Source organism: Macaca fascicularis, chromosome 4, assembly GCF_037993035.2.
Source record: "Macaca fascicularis isolate 582-1 chromosome 4, T2T-MFA8v1.1".
Lineage (NCBI taxonomy): Eukaryota > Metazoa > Chordata > Mammalia > Primates > Cercopithecidae > Macaca > Macaca fascicularis.
This window is the reverse complement of record NC_088378.1, coordinates 3,072,757-3,090,112: the sequence shown is the minus strand read 5'-3', so window position 1 is coordinate 3,090,112 and position 17,356 is coordinate 3,072,757. Positions and strand designations below refer to the sequence as shown.

The 17,356-nt window shown below is 41.4% G+C and overlaps 1 protein-coding gene across 32 annotated transcripts in view; it reads left to right on the top strand.

The window, feature by feature from the left end:
* AFDN (afadin, adherens junction formation factor) overlaps positions 1-14,782 on the top strand; it is a 141,971-nt gene extending 127,189 nt beyond the window's left edge. For 11 of the 32 annotated variants that reach the window (XM_045391748.3, XM_045391740.3, XM_074036752.1 and 8 more), the window contains 4 exons: positions 5,267-5,401; positions 8,592-9,111; positions 11,966-12,050; positions 12,626-14,782. In XM_045391748.3, the coding sequence (XP_045247683.2) occupies positions 5,267-5,401; positions 8,592-9,111; positions 11,966-12,050; positions 12,626-12,779 (894 nt within the window). In that variant the 3' untranslated portion in view covers positions 12,780-14,782. Of the gene's footprint in view, positions 1-5,266; positions 5,561-8,591; positions 9,112-11,965; positions 12,051-12,625 lie in introns of those variants that run through there. The other 21 variants (XM_065543154.2, XM_045391745.3, XM_045391744.3 and 18 more) reach the window with 6 other exon arrangements.
* The last annotated feature ends 2,574 nt before the right edge of the window (positions 14,783-17,356 follow it).

Here is a 17,356-nt window from a genome sequence, read left to right as displayed (position 1 = left end):
GTGCTATGCACATTACTCACCATTAGGCATGTTTGTGTCTTCTGGGTAGCGCCACCTCCATGGGAACAGTGACCTTTGTCCAAGTTTCTAGAAGAGTTCTGGAGCGTGCTAGGCAGTCGAGTGAGTGGGATCGGATTCCAGGCCAAGGTCCCAAGCTCTCGAAGGTGTGTGACCTTCCTGACTGTTGGCAGCTCAAGAGTAGAGCTGTTGCTAGGTTGTGTCCTATTTTAACGACTGAGATGGTGTGTAAGTCACGTTCATACCAAAGTCTGACTTGCTGGAGGGATCTCCTTCAGCACTAGATTATGATGAAGTCCATTGTGTCTTTAGTGTTTTTCCTTTATATACCGTGGGCAAATCCGGGACACCTGGAATTATCAGGACGTCTGTTTTCTCCCGGCAGAGTACTCTGTCCTGTCATTGGACCTGTCTCTAACTTGAGTAGCCGGTCAGTTAGGACCATGGAGGTGGCGGTGACTGTGGCTGCAGCTTTGCCTGGCTACAGCCTCGAGAAGTAGCTAGTCTTTCCTCCTGATAACAAGGTGTGTGACTCGTGCCTTCATCACTCCAGGTTGCCACATAACTGCATATATTCCTCTCACTTCCTCATGACAAACCTGTTCTATGGCAGAGCACAAGGGCCTAAGCCAGCATGGGAGAGATTGACCCAGTATCACACAGAGCAGGTGAGAGCCAGGGTCTCCAAACCCACTATGGGGGAGCCTTGGCCAGTACATGTTGAATATTCCTAATCTGAAAATCCAGAATCCAAAATCCAAAACTCTGAGCACCGACATTATGCCACAAGTAGAAAATTCCACACCTGACCTCAATGACAGGTTGCAGTCAAAGCTTTGTTTTATGTCCAAAATTATTTCAAATATTGTATAAAATTACCTTTAGGCTATATATATACAAAGTGTATATGAAACAGAAATCAATTCATATTTAGACTTGGGTCCTGTTCCCAGGATATCTCATTATGTATATGCAAATAGTCCGAAACTAAAAAAATTCAAAATTTGAAACACTTCTGGTCCAAGCATTTTGGATAAGGGATACTCTGCTTGTATCACATGGATCAAGTGAGAGTGAAGGTTTTAACAGGAATTTTCTGAATTCATATTAAGTGCTCTTTCTAGGACACAAAAATGCCTCTTTTTGTAACACTGTAGTGGCAGGAATCATTTTCTTGAAATTTACTTGGTTGACAAATCTCTCAGTGGCTAAGCTCAGGTTTGTCTTGTTAACACATTTTAATAGGTCATCTGCTGACTCAGAAAACATGAGAATTCACAGGAGAAATTCCTCCCCCTTGGGGTAATACCAGTGAAAAGATGTTTTCAAAGATTTCAGTGGTTCTGCTGCTTTCCTTACTTGAAAACCCAAGCTAGGTCTTCCCGCCTATTCCGCTTTCCTGTTTTTGTTTGTTTGTTTTGCGTGGAACTGTAGAAATTGGGCATACCCTCTTGAGCATCCCAGGTATTGAAGGGGTTGGATTGAAAGCCTTATAAAAATTTCAAGCAGGAATTAGTAGGAAGCCTCATTTCAGAAGTATTTCTTCAGAGAAATCTATCTGTGGGAAGTCAGACTGTATTTTGTCTATTCAAATTGGAATGCCTCTGGAATGAAAATGGGCCCTGCCCAGAATATCAAAGCTGTAGTTTAGTCGCAGTGCATCTTCAGGAAGTCTCAGTTTTACTCGAGGAATTAGGAGAAGAAATATGTTCGTATTAAAACCAACACATGCATATTACAGAATGGAATACAAAGTTTGTATGATTGCGTAAAACAGTTGCCCTAAAAGAACTTCAGGTTTCTGTTGTAGGCCACATAGAGCCACACTGTCTTACTTGGGGATTATGCTGTTTAGTCTCTGCCACAGGGGCCTTTCACCAGCTAAGCTCTAGATCTTACAACTTCTAATAAAGTGGTCATTTTACTTAAATCTGAAAAACGTGTGTGGGCTGTGCTATAGGAAGGGAGCTAGCACTTACTGAGTACCAGGTGCTGCAGTAGATGGTTTTTCCTGTGTCATTTAACACACTCTACCTCTGTGAGAGAGGATTTCGTTTTCCTGATGAGGAAGTCGGTCCCTGAGACATAGAGAAGACTTTTGCTCCGTCTGAAATCCAGGTGTTATATATTACTTACCAAAGGCATTCCAATTCAGTCATTCATTTGTCATAAATGATCTAATCAGGAGTTTTCTTCATGTTTTTGTCCTTAAAATTTTTTTAGCGTGGACATTTTTAACGGGAGGGAGCATGCGCAGAAAAAGTCTGTAGAGAAAAAGGCTTTTTAAGGGCTTTAACAGAGTCGTGTTTTTAGTAATTTGTCAAAAAGTAAAGGATGTTATGGCCCCATTTTATGTTCACATACCAGTTTCATTTTCATGATACAAAATTATAAACACACAGATCTCAACAGATAGATAGATAGATAGATAGATAGATAGATAGATAGATAGATAGATCGATCCTGAAAATACCTGTTTTGGGGAATGTGGACTACCTCAAGCTTGCCACATACTGGCTTTCAAATCCCAGCATAGTTCTCGATTTAGAATAACTTTCAGTCTGCATGGTCTTGATTCATCGGGTAATAGTTATTTTTTAATCTATTCTGCTCTCCCCTCAGATATCACTTCCTGCAAGGCTATTTTGGTAGCACGTAACTTTTCATTCTTTTAATCAAAGTGCTAATGTAATAGGCAGTTTGCCACTGGATTGCAGGGTGATTAAATTTGTAATTTAAGTTAAAATATCCTTTAACTGTTACTGAATATAAGTAACCCATACAATTCAATGTACTGTTTTAAGCTCTTATTTTGAGTAAATTAAGAGAGTCTCATTTTTCTCATTAATGCTTTGTGAATGGTGGGAGTAAAGCAACATAGCTTTGAAGAGCAAAACAATTAATGTTTTGGAAATGGAAATATGTGAATTAGCCAAAGAGTGGAAAGAGACTGCCTTGATTACACTGGTGCTGGTTATTACTCTTCCTTTACGAACAGTAACGAATGAGCTGAGCACAGGGAGCGGCTCCTTGCTTAGTGCGTTCCAGATTTAGAAATAGAGAGGCTTTTAAGAAGAAAATGCCTGTTTGTAGATTTATAAAAAATGATGAAAATGATAATGGTTCTGATTTCTTAAAACATACTTCTCTTTAAAAGAACTAATGGACTCTACCATTGTGTAACACTCTCTTGCTCCGCACTTATTTTTAATTGGGGCTAGAAAATATTAACATAACTTAGTTTGTGCTTTGTGGGATAAGGATAACACCCATATTGCATTAATGCAATTTTACATTCTACCCTAAATTACTTTTCTGTAGAATATTTAATATTCTCACTTGCTTTATTTTGCTATTTTTGTTTGGGCGCTGTTTCTCCTAGTTCTCCTAGTTTTTCTTGACCCCTGAAATCCTTGTTGAACGTTTCCATCCTTTCCTCTGGCCCCTCATGCAGGAAGCCCACGGGGAGCTGTGGCTGGTTCTGTCAACTCAGGGGCAAGGCATCACCGATGGCTTCCTTCTGGGTTCTTAGTGGCATCTCCTCCTGCTATAACCCCCCTAAAAGCCAGTCATCCTAACATCCCTCAGGGGTATGGATAGGTTGCCTTTAGAGACAGTTCAATTATTTGTCTCTTTGAGAAGGCAATTATAATTTTTTTCTAAGATGTTTTATTATTGTTTATTGACATGAAAAAGCCTAATAACACAGGTTAATTTATTCTTTCTCACCAGATACAGTGTTTTCTTCACAGAAGTCAAGGGAGAGTGAAGTTGTTAGATTTTTATTTGAAAAAAAAAAATACAAACACAGTTCAAATCCCAGCAGCTAACATTCTTATATTTCTGCTACAAAAAATGTATAGACAAACTGCTAATTCTGTAGAAATTGAAACACATAGGAATTTTCTGTAAGGGATTCCTGAAGTGGTTAGAGATTGAACTAGATGGCTTTAAGTTTCATTTTAATCCTATAAACATTGATTACTTTTTCATGATGTATGATAATAGAGCTGTGGGTGTTCCTGTAGCACAGGTCTATACAGATAAGTAAATGGAGAACACAATTTTCAAAGTTGCCATTATTTTAGACTAGAATAACAGAAAAGCTGTGTATCTGAGACAAAAAGGGTGAGTCTGTCTGTTCTTCACTGGTTGTTAATCCAGGGTTCCTCTTTAGGAAAGGCATTTTCAACCTATGGCACATAGAGATGTAAGCAGAAGGATAAAGGAGCTAAAAATTGAAAAGAAGAGACTTAGGTATTTGAAGGACATCCTTAAGTATTTGAATGATACGAAGGAAAGGTATCTTTTTGTGTTGTTTCAAAAAGGCAGAACTTGAATGACCAAAAAGACAAAAACAGTCAGGTAATGAATTGTTAACATAAGGACTTCTTGACTTGTGGTTACCTGAAAACAGAATGGATTGTATTGACTGAGAGTTCAACATTAGGTCCAGACAGAAGAGCATGAGATAGGAGGGTGGTGAGATAGGGCTCCTTCCCATCTCCGTTTCAGGGTCCATGGTGCAGACTGTAGGGTGCTCCCATCTCAGTTTCAGGGTCCATGGTGCAGACCGTAGAGTGCTTCCATCTCAGTTTCAGGGTCCATGGTGCAGAGTGTAGGGTGCTTCTGAGTCAGGAGGAAATTCTTGAATCCAGGGTGGGATCTGGAGGGACCTGATGGCAAAGGGCAGAGGAAAGAGAGTGGCAGGCCTTGGTCCCCAGGCAAGACCGATGACTGCCCGGCCCACTGGAGTCACATATGTTGCTTCTGTCTCACCTATGCAGAGGCAAGTGGGGGCCTCCCTCTTCTACAAGACATTCATAGTGGAAATTGAAAAGGGAGAGGGAAGGAGGTGTTTAAGCGTGTTCTGCAGGCCCATCAAGTGGGGCCTATCTGTTTGAGCCTGTTAAGTTACGTGAACGGGTTAACTAATATTGTTCCAGTAAAAGAATTGTGCTTGTTGAATGTGTGAATGTAGATGATGAATTCCATCTTATAGCCATGATTAATGGAGGAATAACTCTGGGATTTGTGACAACAGTTTTTAGGTAATTTATTTTAAAATTGTAGAGCTAAAAAAATGTAAAAAGTTTTATCTTCCAACAGTGATTTTAACCTGGTATTTTGTATTTAACTTTCTGTGTGTGTGTATGTGTATATGTGTGTCTACTTGTCTTAATGTGTGCATTTTATGTCTTGTGCTGGTGGAGTTTGTGGAGGGAGATTAATGTCAGCCTGTTGTTAGTTGCAGGACGAGGAGCGGAGGCGGCAGCAGCAGTTAGAAGAGATGCGCAAGCGGGAAGCGGAAGACCGAGCGAGGCAAGAGGAAGAGCGCCGGCGGCAGGAGGAGGAGCGAACAAAACGAGACGCTGAAGAAAAGGTTATGGTCCTCTAAGGGCAGCTAGAATTTTACCAAGTTAGCCTGAACGTAATCGATTGGCTGGGGCAGAGCGGGCTGGAAGTTCTGTGTGTCTTAAGAAGCACAAGGCAGAGCAGGGCCTGGCTCCCCCAGCTTTGTGATTGGACCAGCAACTTTACCCCGTCTGGCCCACCTACCTCTCTTCTGGACTGTCTCCAGATCCCCTTATCTGCCAAGTTTTGTCTCCCTCAAACTTCTGAACTCTTGGGTGTGTGTAGCAGTGAGCCTCTTTGCAAAGGGTTCGTTTCCTCGGGCACTCATCTTTACTGGACATGGCCCAGCTTGTCATTGTGAAGGTGACATTTGTTCAGTGATTGCTTAAATGGCATGTGGACCGTGGGAAGCAGTAGAAGCATAGTAAGACAGTTGGCTGCCATTCAACATTTCAAATAGATGGTTTACTCAAATCACTCACTTCTGGTTGATGGTAAAGAGAGCAGATGGCTTAGAAAACATGATACAGGAAAATTTAGTATGTAATCCAGTAAATATTCTGAGTTACTTATTTTCATTTGTGTGTGTGTGTTTTTAAGTCAAGTAACCCTTTTAATTGAATTTTAAAATGACAGCGAATTTTGACATTCTGAGAAATGGGGATTTTGAGATGTTTCTCTCCATATCTCCCTTCGTCCTGTGTGTGGCCAATGCCCTCTGGATGAAGAGGCTGTAGCCATTGAGCTCCCTGTGGGGGCCTGTTTCATCCCGAGGGGACTGCGTGTTGCTCTGTGTGGTTTGAGAGAAGCTGCTCTTCTCTGTTACTTCCCTTCTGTGAAGGTAGAAGCTTTCAGTGTTACAACTTCTGATGGCGGAAAATTTAGTTTTTATTAATAATTCCTTCTTCGATAGTCTAGTGAACTATATTAATAGAACAGTGTACTGTTCACAGAAAAGAACTTGTAGGGAGTTTTTTGTAGTGATATGATCTATTAGGATATAGAGCAATCTAAGAGTAAGCTTGATAGACATGATGTGACTTCACTTAAATGGAGTAGAGTGAATAAGGACACTCACCTGTGTTGAAATTGGTGATTTCTGCATTTCGTAGACCTTTGCCCTCTAAGTTTATTATCATATTATCTGTTGACTCTGAATAGCGTTTGAAGTCCTTTCAAAGAGTTTGAGCTTTCAGGATTAGGTTCCCCTATGAGTCTTTCACTTGTGTAATGGTAAGTCAACATTGATGATCTTTCTAAGGAAATCAGATTTCCAAAATGCTGAGCCGCTTGATGTCTGAGTGTTGGCGGTGTTTGCTGCTGCTTTGCTGTTCCGTGAAAGCAGCCCTGGCTGCTTGGAGGGCTGTATTTTTCCAGGTCAGTGCCAGCGTGGCTGTCCCAGGCCCTGCACAGTGCCCATTGTTACAGCTGGGCCCAGTCCTGGCCACGCTGGAGCCTCGACGGGGGCAGCTGGGTTGTCACGGCAGCACAGAGCACATGCAGAGAGGACCAGGCCATGTTTTTCCTATGTTGAGAAACTCTTGGGTTATTTAATTTTTCCAATGTGTTTTCATAACTCATGATTATGTCAAATACACTTGTGTTAGTAACTGCTTCTATAATTAAGTGGTCACTGTAAAAAGAAGGCGAATAACCTATTTTTATATCAGAATGTCCAAAACTCATGGGTTTGCTTTGTTATAGAAAAATGTGCCATTCATTTGTTGGGTAGAATAAAGTCGTCTTGTAATTGTATCTGCTCTTGGTATAACTAAAAGAGGATGTTTTGATTTCTCCCTAAAATGTTATCAAGCAACTGTTCTTCATGTTAATACCAAGATTCTTGATAGTTCCATTTAAAAGCCACAGGAAGTCATTCTGGTTTATTCCTCACTCCAAGGGAACACTTACTCTGTGTAGACAAGAAAATGAGAGTCTTCCTTCAGGATTTCTAAACATAGAGCAAGAAGATTCAATGAGAAATTGGGCTCAGGGCAGTAATTGGGCTGGCATTTATTCTTAAGAGTTTTCTCCCTCAAAAGGTGGAGTGATACTGCATATTCACTCGTGTGTGTGTGTGTGTGTGTGTGTGTGTGTGTGTGTGTGTGTGGCTCTAGAGGGAGTAGGGAGAAAATACAGCATGAAATTGAAAATAGGACTAACAACTTTTCACTGAATGCCAGCAAGGTCTCTCAAATTAGTTTTCTTTGGTTGAACGAATTTAAAATTCATTGTACTTCATTTCACAGCATTAAACATTTACTCGAGGCAGTTTATTCTGTTTGCTCTTTCATCCCCCTTCTTATTTACTTTTTTCTTGTGCTCTAAAACTTTTGTCAATCTTTAACAAAACTGTGCTGTTACCTTTTTTTAATGTTAAAATAATTTTAACACTGTCAACTGTAGTTTGTGCAGATGTATGTGAGAAAAACATGTACAGTATGTGTCAAAATATATTTGAATCTCTTGTTGCTGTTGCTGTTAATTCCTGGCTCTCTAATTTTCTGTCTGTCAGGGAGTTCATTAAGATTTGAAATATAAGTTGAGAACTATGGAAAGCATATTTGTTAGATTGTTACTTTGGGAGAATGAGTGTTTTTTGGGTTTTTTTTTTTTTTTTTCATTTCTGGTTTCCTGTTGATCTCCTTCCTAGTAACCGGAAGTAGACAGGGTGGTTCAGTCACGTCCTCCTTGTCCAGGAAGGACTGCTCCTCTGCATTCATGGGGGCTCAGTGAAAAAGAACGCAAGTTTGCCTTTCGGAAAGTGCTGGCTATAGAAAGCCAGTCACAGCCTATTTTTAGTTTTGCGTTATCTTTAAACACTGCAGTAACAGGTAAGTTCATATCCTGCCAAAATCAGAGGAGGAGAGAGAGAAGGAAGTAACAGGAGCATGGAGGAGGGAAAGAAGGAAAGCAGAGGAGAATTCAGTCCACTGGGATAATGGAGAGGCATAAGTGACTGGGAAGCAGGAGGCTGAGAATTAATCCATTCCGTGCTTTTGAGCAGTTTTCTGTCAAATAATCCAGAATAGTGTTAATTACTTGTAAGCCTAGGGAGAAGACTCCGGATGGACCTGCTGCTTCTGTTATATAGTAATTGTAACTATTCAACTTTGACGTCAGTGTGATGATGAGGATTGTTCCCTTTGAAGGCCCAGTGGGTCGGCTGTTCCCTTCTGACCTCTGACCTTTGCACTCTTGTTTATTCCCGCCCGCAGAGGCGACAGGAAGAAGGGTATTACAGCCGCCTGGAAGCTGAGAGGCGCAGACAGCACGACGAGGCGGCGCGCAGGTTGCTGGAGCCCGAGGCACCTGGTCTGTGCCGCCCTCCGCTTCCGCGGGACTACGAGCCCCCGTCCCTGTCCCCCGCGCCCGGCGCCCCTCCTCCCCCGCCTCAGCGAAACGCCTCCTACCTCAAAACCCAGGTCCTCTCCCCCGACTCGCTGTTCACTGCCAAGTTTGTTGCATACAATGAGGAGGAGGAGGAGGAGGACTGCAGCCTAGCAGGTCAGGATAAGTACTCCAGCACGAGAATGTCTCATGGGGACCTTCTTCCTGCCCCTCTTAAACCACGGCCACCCCCCTGCCAGCCACGCCCGGCCTCCGATGGCATCTTTCTCTCGAACTCATTCCAGCCATCCCCAGCCAAAGCCAACAGTACTGCTCACAAAAAAGGCCAGCCCCCGCCCCCTCCAAAAAAATCCAGCTCCTACCATCCCAGCCACTGCAAAGGTAGAGGTAAAAGAGTGACAAATCAGCGCTCGTTGTCTTAATGATTGGAACCTCAGCATCTCTCTGCACACTTGCCCTGTAGTATGGTCCATGGCGATCGTACTTGCTTTGGAATTTGGATGTCACATGATCACTGGTCTCAGCATGGTGATCCTCCTCTGCCTCTGATTGTAATGTTCTTTGCTAATACTCTTTGGTAGATATCTTAGTACTCCGATTTCCTTTGCACTTTAAAAAGTTCCATTTCTTTGATCAGCTGACAATCAGTCCTTCTGTGTTGTTCCCAAATCACTTGAAGTACTGTTGGTCTTGGCTTTCATTTTCTATCTCTACAAATGACCTTATATTTGTTTGAACAAGTGCCTTTTCACACATTGTAGTGTCTCTAAAGACAAAGTGTTATAATTACATTTTAAGTTTCCATTATTTAATATTGGTAGAACTTTCTGTTCTGGATTAAGTAGCCTGTGGAATAAATCATGCATTCTCATGGTGGTTTGGTTGGTGTGGCCGGAGCATCTGCTAAGCTGGTTAACTGTTGGCTTCATAATCTCCGTGCAGGCTGCCTCACGCCAGAGTCCAGAGACCCCAGTTACAGTGAAATTCCTCTCATCCCCTTTTCCTCTAACTGGCTTCACTGCTTCCTGTTACTTGCACTCTTAGCACCTAGTAACACCAGCAGCCAGACCTTAGCAGGCGTGCAGCTGACCTTAGGGAAACCCCCTACGCTGACTGTAGAGCAGGACAGTTCTGCAGGGGGCAGGGCCTAGAGGCTGTCACAAGCATGGGTTCAGTAGTCAGTGTTTTCGAGACACCATGTTTAAAATATAGCTGAATTCATAAGGATTCAGATTTCACACTATTCTTACCTTAAATGGGACTGGAATTCTGGCACTAAATATCTTCAAATACAGGAGTATTACTTTTAATGAGTGTTTGAGAGTCTTCTGAATCCTGTATCATTCTGCATAAACAGTGTATGGGACTCGACAATTCTGAAAGAAGAATAAGACTCAGTGTAACTGTCAGTCTTACTCAAATAACAGATGAATTTTGCCAGAATTCTGTCTTTTTCCCCCCCGGCTCAGAGCTTTGATCTACTTTGAAGGTTTAATATATAATAATATTAGGTTGAGTCACCTTGGAAGCCAGGATTAAATCACTTTATGAAATATCTGTTGTAAATATCTATAATTTAGTACCTTTCAGAGAAATTTATGGAATAATGGTACATTTTGAAGCAGGATGCCATCAGTCTCCTTGTATGGAGTTTTTATAAGCTGAACTTAAGATGACAGAAATGTGAGGTTTGGTAGCCAAGTATTATAGTGAGGTGTCACTGCTCACCATCTTGGCTCTCAGTCCTACCACTAACCCTTATTTTACTGCACACGTGAAGTACCACACAGGACCAGGTCATAGCCGACATCTGATTGCTCCGCCTCTTCGAAGACTTCTTCGTAATGTACAGAGCCGTCTGCACCGTGTGCAGAGCGCATTCTGACCTTGTCCTCCTCATTTCACTAGCATGGTCTCATTCCTTGCTCAGCTGTTTCTGTCGCGAGCACTCTGGTAAAGCGTGCTTCTGCAGATGGACTTGGCTTCTTCCCCTGGACAGTGAGAGGAGCAGCATTAAGATGTGAATTGGAATGAGTAATACCAGATTTGAACATAGCACTATATGAAAGATTCATCAGTAAAGCTTTTGAAAATGATCTGTGACTTGGAGTATTCATAGAGAGTCAGCTAAAGATATTTGATACTCTTAAGTCTAAAAGTTCTGAAAATTTTGAAGAATTAATTTTACCAGTGGAAAAAGCCAGTATCATTCTTAAAACAAAGCTCAAAAGATACAACGCAATGTTTTTAAAAATAAACAAGATAAAAAATTTGGAATTAAAGTGGGAGAAAAATGTCTCCATGCAGTAATTTATCTAAAGGCCCGCTATAGATTGTCATAAGGTAGGGATGTGTTTCTGTTGAATCTTTTGAGTCTTAGCTGAGGATGGCGTCCTCCACAGTGGTGGTGGGAAACCTGAGTAAAGGTGCAGTGCAAAGAGGCGCCCTTCAAAAGGCAGCTGTGTCCCGTCTGCAGTACGCCAGATAAGTTCTGCACAGCAGGCCCTTTTGTAGAAGAAGAGAAACAAAAATGTATTTTTGTGCAAGTTGTTTGAAAAAGAATTTTAATGTGAAAATATTGTACTACTTTTGTGGCCTATTTAATCCAATATTCATTGCTGTCAGTGTTTGCTAAATAGTTTGAGCATTTGTTACTCCAGCCTGTATTACACTGTCAGCAGATTTTTCAAGTGTGAATTTTTCTAATGCTACAATTAATAGAAATACATTAACACTGATTTGCTGTATTATGATTTTAACAATATGACATTGATTGTTACTTGGATACACTTAGCGACATTATTACTTGGATACATTTAAAACTTTGTATCTGCATCACATCTTTTGATCCTTAGCAATCCCCTGAAGCCAGTAGGAACAGGGCAAATGTTGCCGATGGATTGATGTTACACTCACCCAGAATGGGTTGATGTTATTACACTCACCCAGAGTTGCTCTGCTGTCCGAGGCAGAGCGGGGCCATGGGCAGTATTCCTCTCTAATAATGAAGGGTGTCAGGTCAGTTTTTTAGCACCTTTTGAGAGTAGTAATTGGATTACTCAGGCCACCAACAGAGATGAATTTCAAATTGATGAAATTTTGATACAATATGAAGGGTCTTTTACCTTCCTGCTTAATCTGTAAAGGTATTTTTTTATTCTCTGAGCACTGCATCTTTATCATGAGTAAAGCTTAGAAATAATGAAGTACTTTAACTTGTACTGTTTCTTTCATGGAAAAGGACCAAACTCTTACCCAGGATCTGCCGGAGCAGCTGTTGGAGCCCATGACGCTTACCGGGATGCGAAAGAGAAGCGTTCTAAAAGGTATGGACAGTTGCGCTAGACAAAGAACTTCATCTGTACCTGATGACCCCTTTCACTCTTCATGGCACTTTTAAATTATATAAACAGACTTCATGGCTTCACTCTGTGCCCTCACCTCGATTTTAGTTAGAAATGCTATTGCCCCAAGTGTTCTTAAAACAGTGAATGTGAACTCACCAGAAAAGTCATCAGTACCGTTCTGTAGCTTCTTACTACTCTGGCGTATTTACAGACGCCTCTCAGGCACGTGTAAGATTCCTTAAAGTGTGTGTGTTAAACCTGTGCCCCTCAGGTTACACTTGTCTCACTGGTAAGAATTGCTAAAATCTAACTTACAAGGTTTTTGAGAGTGGACTATGACTGGGGAAAGTTAATGTTTTAGCCAAGAAAACATGGTGCCCTTGTTTTCTAGATGGGTTTAAACACAGCCGTGATTTAAATTGTAGGAGAAGTTACAGCACAATTCAACAAAGAATGAGTCTGATAATTTTAATTGCCGTCATGCAAACGTATGTAATTGTTGACAGGTGGTTTCTAGTTTGTCCAGTAATCTTTCGTATTGCCCTCTTCTGCAGCCAAGATGCAGATTTACCTGGAAGTTCTGGGGCCCCTGAAAACTTGACATTCAAGGAACGCCAGCGTCTTTTTTCACAAGGTCAAGATGTATCCAATAAAGTGAAAGCCTCTCGTAAATTAACAGAACTGGAGAATGAACTGAACACAAAATGAAAAAGAAATGAGGAGGACACTTTGTATTTACCCCAAAATCTTCTCGGTTGTGGGTTTGTAGGTGCGAGTTTGAAGAGGAAGGAGGAAGGGGGTCATATTTCTAAGTGATTTGCAATTTCTGTTTCTAAAATTGTTGGGATTTAGAAATGTTTCAATTCCAAGAAATTTTACTTTACCATGAGCTTGCCATTTACGTAACTTAAACACTGTCTAGTTTCTTAATTATCTAACTCACATGAGGATAAGTTTTTTGTTGGTTTCTTTTTTGGAGTCCTGAGTTCAAAGGGGACAGAACTAAGGGCAGGAGGAGAGAATGGATGTGTCTTCTTTCCCATCTTCCCCCCATCATCGACCGAGGAGCACAAAGAAGTTCTGTTTCTGTTTTTTGTTTTTTTCAGAAACTTGATTTTAGCCGTCAAGCAGAGAATAGCTTGAACTATTCAGACTGTTGTTGGCACTGTTTAGTAGTGACCACACACTCTTCTACCCAGGAAGGAACATGTGACGACATGCTCCTCCCATGTCCCCTGATTGTGTCTGTTCCCACAATATCCTTCTAGTCTGTATCGTGAAACGGCTTAGGCCAAAGCTTCCTGTGCGATGACGCACATCCGAGCATCCGAGACTGTTCCACTCATTCCTCACAAATCTGAGCTCTTCTGATCAATTCTAAATATTTGATTAATTTTAATTCTGAAAGAAAATTCTAAGGATTTAAGCTTAGGGGATTTTATTTTTATAAATACCAGATTATTGTTAGACTTAATAAATCACTGGTAAATTTAAAGATGACAGTTACATTACAAAGTTAACTAAACTTCAGCTGTTCCCAGGCATCTGTAAAAGAAGATATCTTGATTGGAGCAATGTTCGTGTGACTGGGAACGACAGAAGAATGGGAGATGAGTAGGAACCCCTCAAGCACAGCTGTCACTCAGACATTTTTAATTTGAAAAAGAAAGAGATTTTCATGTGTATGCCGTCAAGAAAAGGAAGGAATTCAATTACAGGGCATCTGTAACTTAAATATTGTAAGAATAACTCATATGGAAGTTCAAGCTATTTTTATACTGTAATAGAGTTATTTAATTTTAATTTGTTGAATTATTAGTTACCACTGTTATTTCTTCAGCTGTGGATATGTGGCTGATGTTGGGGAGACGGACCTCAGTGTGTTTTATATTGTCTGGTGTTAAGATGATAAATTACTTTGTGATTACAAGCAAATTTTCTATTTGACAAAGCCCTTGGTGGAGTCCAAATGATTTTTCTGTACCATATTGTTCTCTTACACATACGTAGGTTAGGAAAATAGGCACACTTTCAAAGAGAAACATAGGGGCTTTTACTGCCTTCGAAATCACTTTTAATAAGAGTTGTATGATAAATCATTAAAAATGCGAGTGTAAATATTTTTTTATGTCTATCAGGGTTTTTATTTGAAAGTGTGCTCTTACCATTTCCTTGTTTGAGTAAGAGAGTGAAATGGTTCTGAGTGTTTAGGAAGGATTTGCTTGCTTGCGGCAGAGGTTCTAGGAAAAGCAAGCGCCTCCCAAATATCTTGAGAACACTGGCAGCCTTATGGCCACTAAATCCACACTTTCTTTAAAGAGATGCAGATGAATTACTTTTCTGTTAATATATAGAAAAATACACATGAGAACATGCAGATACATGTAAATATCTACATACAGGGATATTCGTATGCGTGGTTGTGAAACCCATATACAAGTGGATTTGGCCATCTTTGGGCAGTGAGGTCAAATGTGAATATGTGTAAAAGTGCTTTTCAAAAGTGTGCATTACTATGAGAAAACATCAAAACTGCTGTAGTTTTCCATTTCTACTGTATTTCAGTTGCAACCTATTTTTAATAAACTTTGTATGTATTTAAGTGTATTTGCTATTGTTTTGAAAGTGCTGACAAAGTTTATATTTGTAACATCAGCCTTCCTCGCCCGTCTCTTTCCATCTTTCTATTCTTCATTAAACACTGAGTATGATTTCTGTGTCAGGCAGTGGTTTTCATTTGTGGGGATGTGTCATGTGCCTCGTCACACAGGTGTCTGTGAGTCTCATAAGCCGTTCCACTGCCCAGGCCTTCCTGATTCTTCCTTGATCCAGGCAAGCTCAGGTGGGCATTCAAGCCATTTCTCAGTGACACTGTCTCTTGGTGGCCTCTTTGAAATTCCTAAAATATCCCTAGTAATAAGTAAATGGTGTACATAAGGCATCCTGGTGATATGTGTCTTAGTGCAGGAACCCACTCAGGACAGCCTTGTGTAAAAGGGTATGTTTGATTGTAAAACTGCACAAGCCACATTATGAGGACCTGGGAGCTGCGGGAGGCATGTGCGGGCGGGACCTTGCATGTGGACGGGGCTCAGCGCTGCCTCTGCGCCATTGTTCCTCCTGCCTCTGCCTATTTCCAGTGTACCTTTTAATGGCCTATGAGCAGGAGGACCGGACAGGGCAGGGATGGAGAATTTTTAGGGCTTTCATGGGGGGAGAAAGGGATGGGGAGTTGTTGGTTGAAGGATACAAAGTTTCAGATAGGAGGAACAGGTTTTGAGATCGGTTTGCTGCACAGCAGGGTGACTGTAGTCCATATATTGTGAAAATGAGGTTCATGAAGGAAGGCGTGTCTTAGGGTTGTAGAAAGTTGTGGAGACCTTTTTGATAGAACGAGATGTTTATGTATTGAAACTACAGTATTCACTTTTACTATATTTTAATGCCTAAAAAGATACTTTAATGTTTGAGAATACAAAAACTTAGGAAGTCTGAGTGTTAATACAGATTCCGTTTTCTTCCCAAGGCCTGTGTTTCTGTTGCTGTCAGTGGAAGTGATGGTACTGCCCTGCAGTGATCTTCTGTCACACGGACCAGCAAGCACTTGATAATTTTCTGGTGTGCGCCATTGGACACAATTTCCTTTACCCTTTATTGAATGGAAAACTGATTGCAAAGATTTAGTTATATTTAGTAAACATTAAGCAAAATTTAATTTGAATGACTTGCAGGAGGGAAAGGATGTACAAAAAGTGATAGTTTTATTATTTCCAGTATTTCATCCAGTTTATTCCAAAAATCACATAACCTCAAAAGAGACATGACTAGACTTGAGACTGGGAATTGAAGCCAGTTTCTTGTGTAATTCAGCAAGTGTCTATGGGAGCCTACGGGTGCCTCCTCTGCCTCGGTGACTGGTCTCATAGCGCTTACCTGCCCTCCTGAAACAGTGCGGCTCTGCCCCCAGGGAGCATCACTCCAAGAGGCAGAAGCACATGTTTCATTTACATGTGCTGATCCATAGTAACTTAACTGTAAAGAAGTGCAGGGGACACCCGGAGGCCTAATAAAGTTCCTGTGGAGACAGTAGGCTGTTTTGAGAAAATGATGCTCTTAAGAAGCCTTGCAGATGGAAGAAGTCTGAGGCAGGCAAGCTAGAGCCTCTGGAAGATCAGGAGAGCCCAGAGCCAGAGCCCCAGGACAGGAGGGTGCAGGCAGGGGCTGGAGAGAGCCAGGGGCCACCTGGTGCTATCCAGTGGTAAAAGAGCATTTTCTAAGACCATGGCAAGAAGTGTGACTTGTCTTCTTCGCGCAGTGCAAAGCCTCTGCAGGGTTTCGAGGAGGGGCTGGGGCCACCCAGGTGACGTCAGTCGCTCTGGTTGCTGGCATGCGGGGGGAAGGAATGGAAGCCCGGAGCAGGCTTCTGCAGGAGTTGGAGGCTTTGAGGAACTAGATGGTGGTGTGGCCACCCAGATAGGAGAGCGTGGAGGCGTGGGCTGGGGTGGGCCCAGGTAAGCTCTAGAGTTGTTTGCATAGTTAGAGAGATGCCAAAGAACAGACTAGGAAAGAGCACAAAACTCAACTTGGCTGTCAAACAGAAATTGGTCACCATGGCTTTCAGATTGAAAACTACCTTCACATGTCTTCAGTGGGTTAGATCTTATTTTTCTCTGTTCTTCTAAATCTTATGTTTTATTCTTTTATAGAGACTACAGACTTAAATGAATGTTAAATTGGAGACAGTGGTTCCAACTTTAACTTGGAACTTTTTAAAATGATTATAAAATATTAATCTAACTCTAAAGAGAGACCTGGGAAACTGTAGGTGAATTGTATGGCTTTAAAAATGTTCACCTTCCTCCTGTCAGTCTTTTTTGTATGAGAATAGATCCCAAAATATAAAAACGGCCTAGCTCAGTTGAGCAAAATACGTACCATGTTCTGAACAGGCGAAGCACAACTAGGGAGTCTCGGGACCTCAGGTTTGTCTGATTTCCATGACTGCCATTACCTAAATATTGGAAAATCACTGACATCGATTCAGAGACTGTCCAGAGCCCTCTTAAGTCTTTGTGGACACAGAGTGGCTTATTTAAATGAAGCAGCCTCTCCTTCCAATGACGTGAGGTGTTTATTTCTCTTTCTAGTTGTTTTATTATATGTCACCCATTGCAGACTAGGCACCCATAAATATTTGTTGGGTAAATTACACAAGAAATCGGCTTCTATTCTCAATCGGAAGTCTAGTATGTATCTTTTGCGGTTATGTGACTTTTTGGAATAAA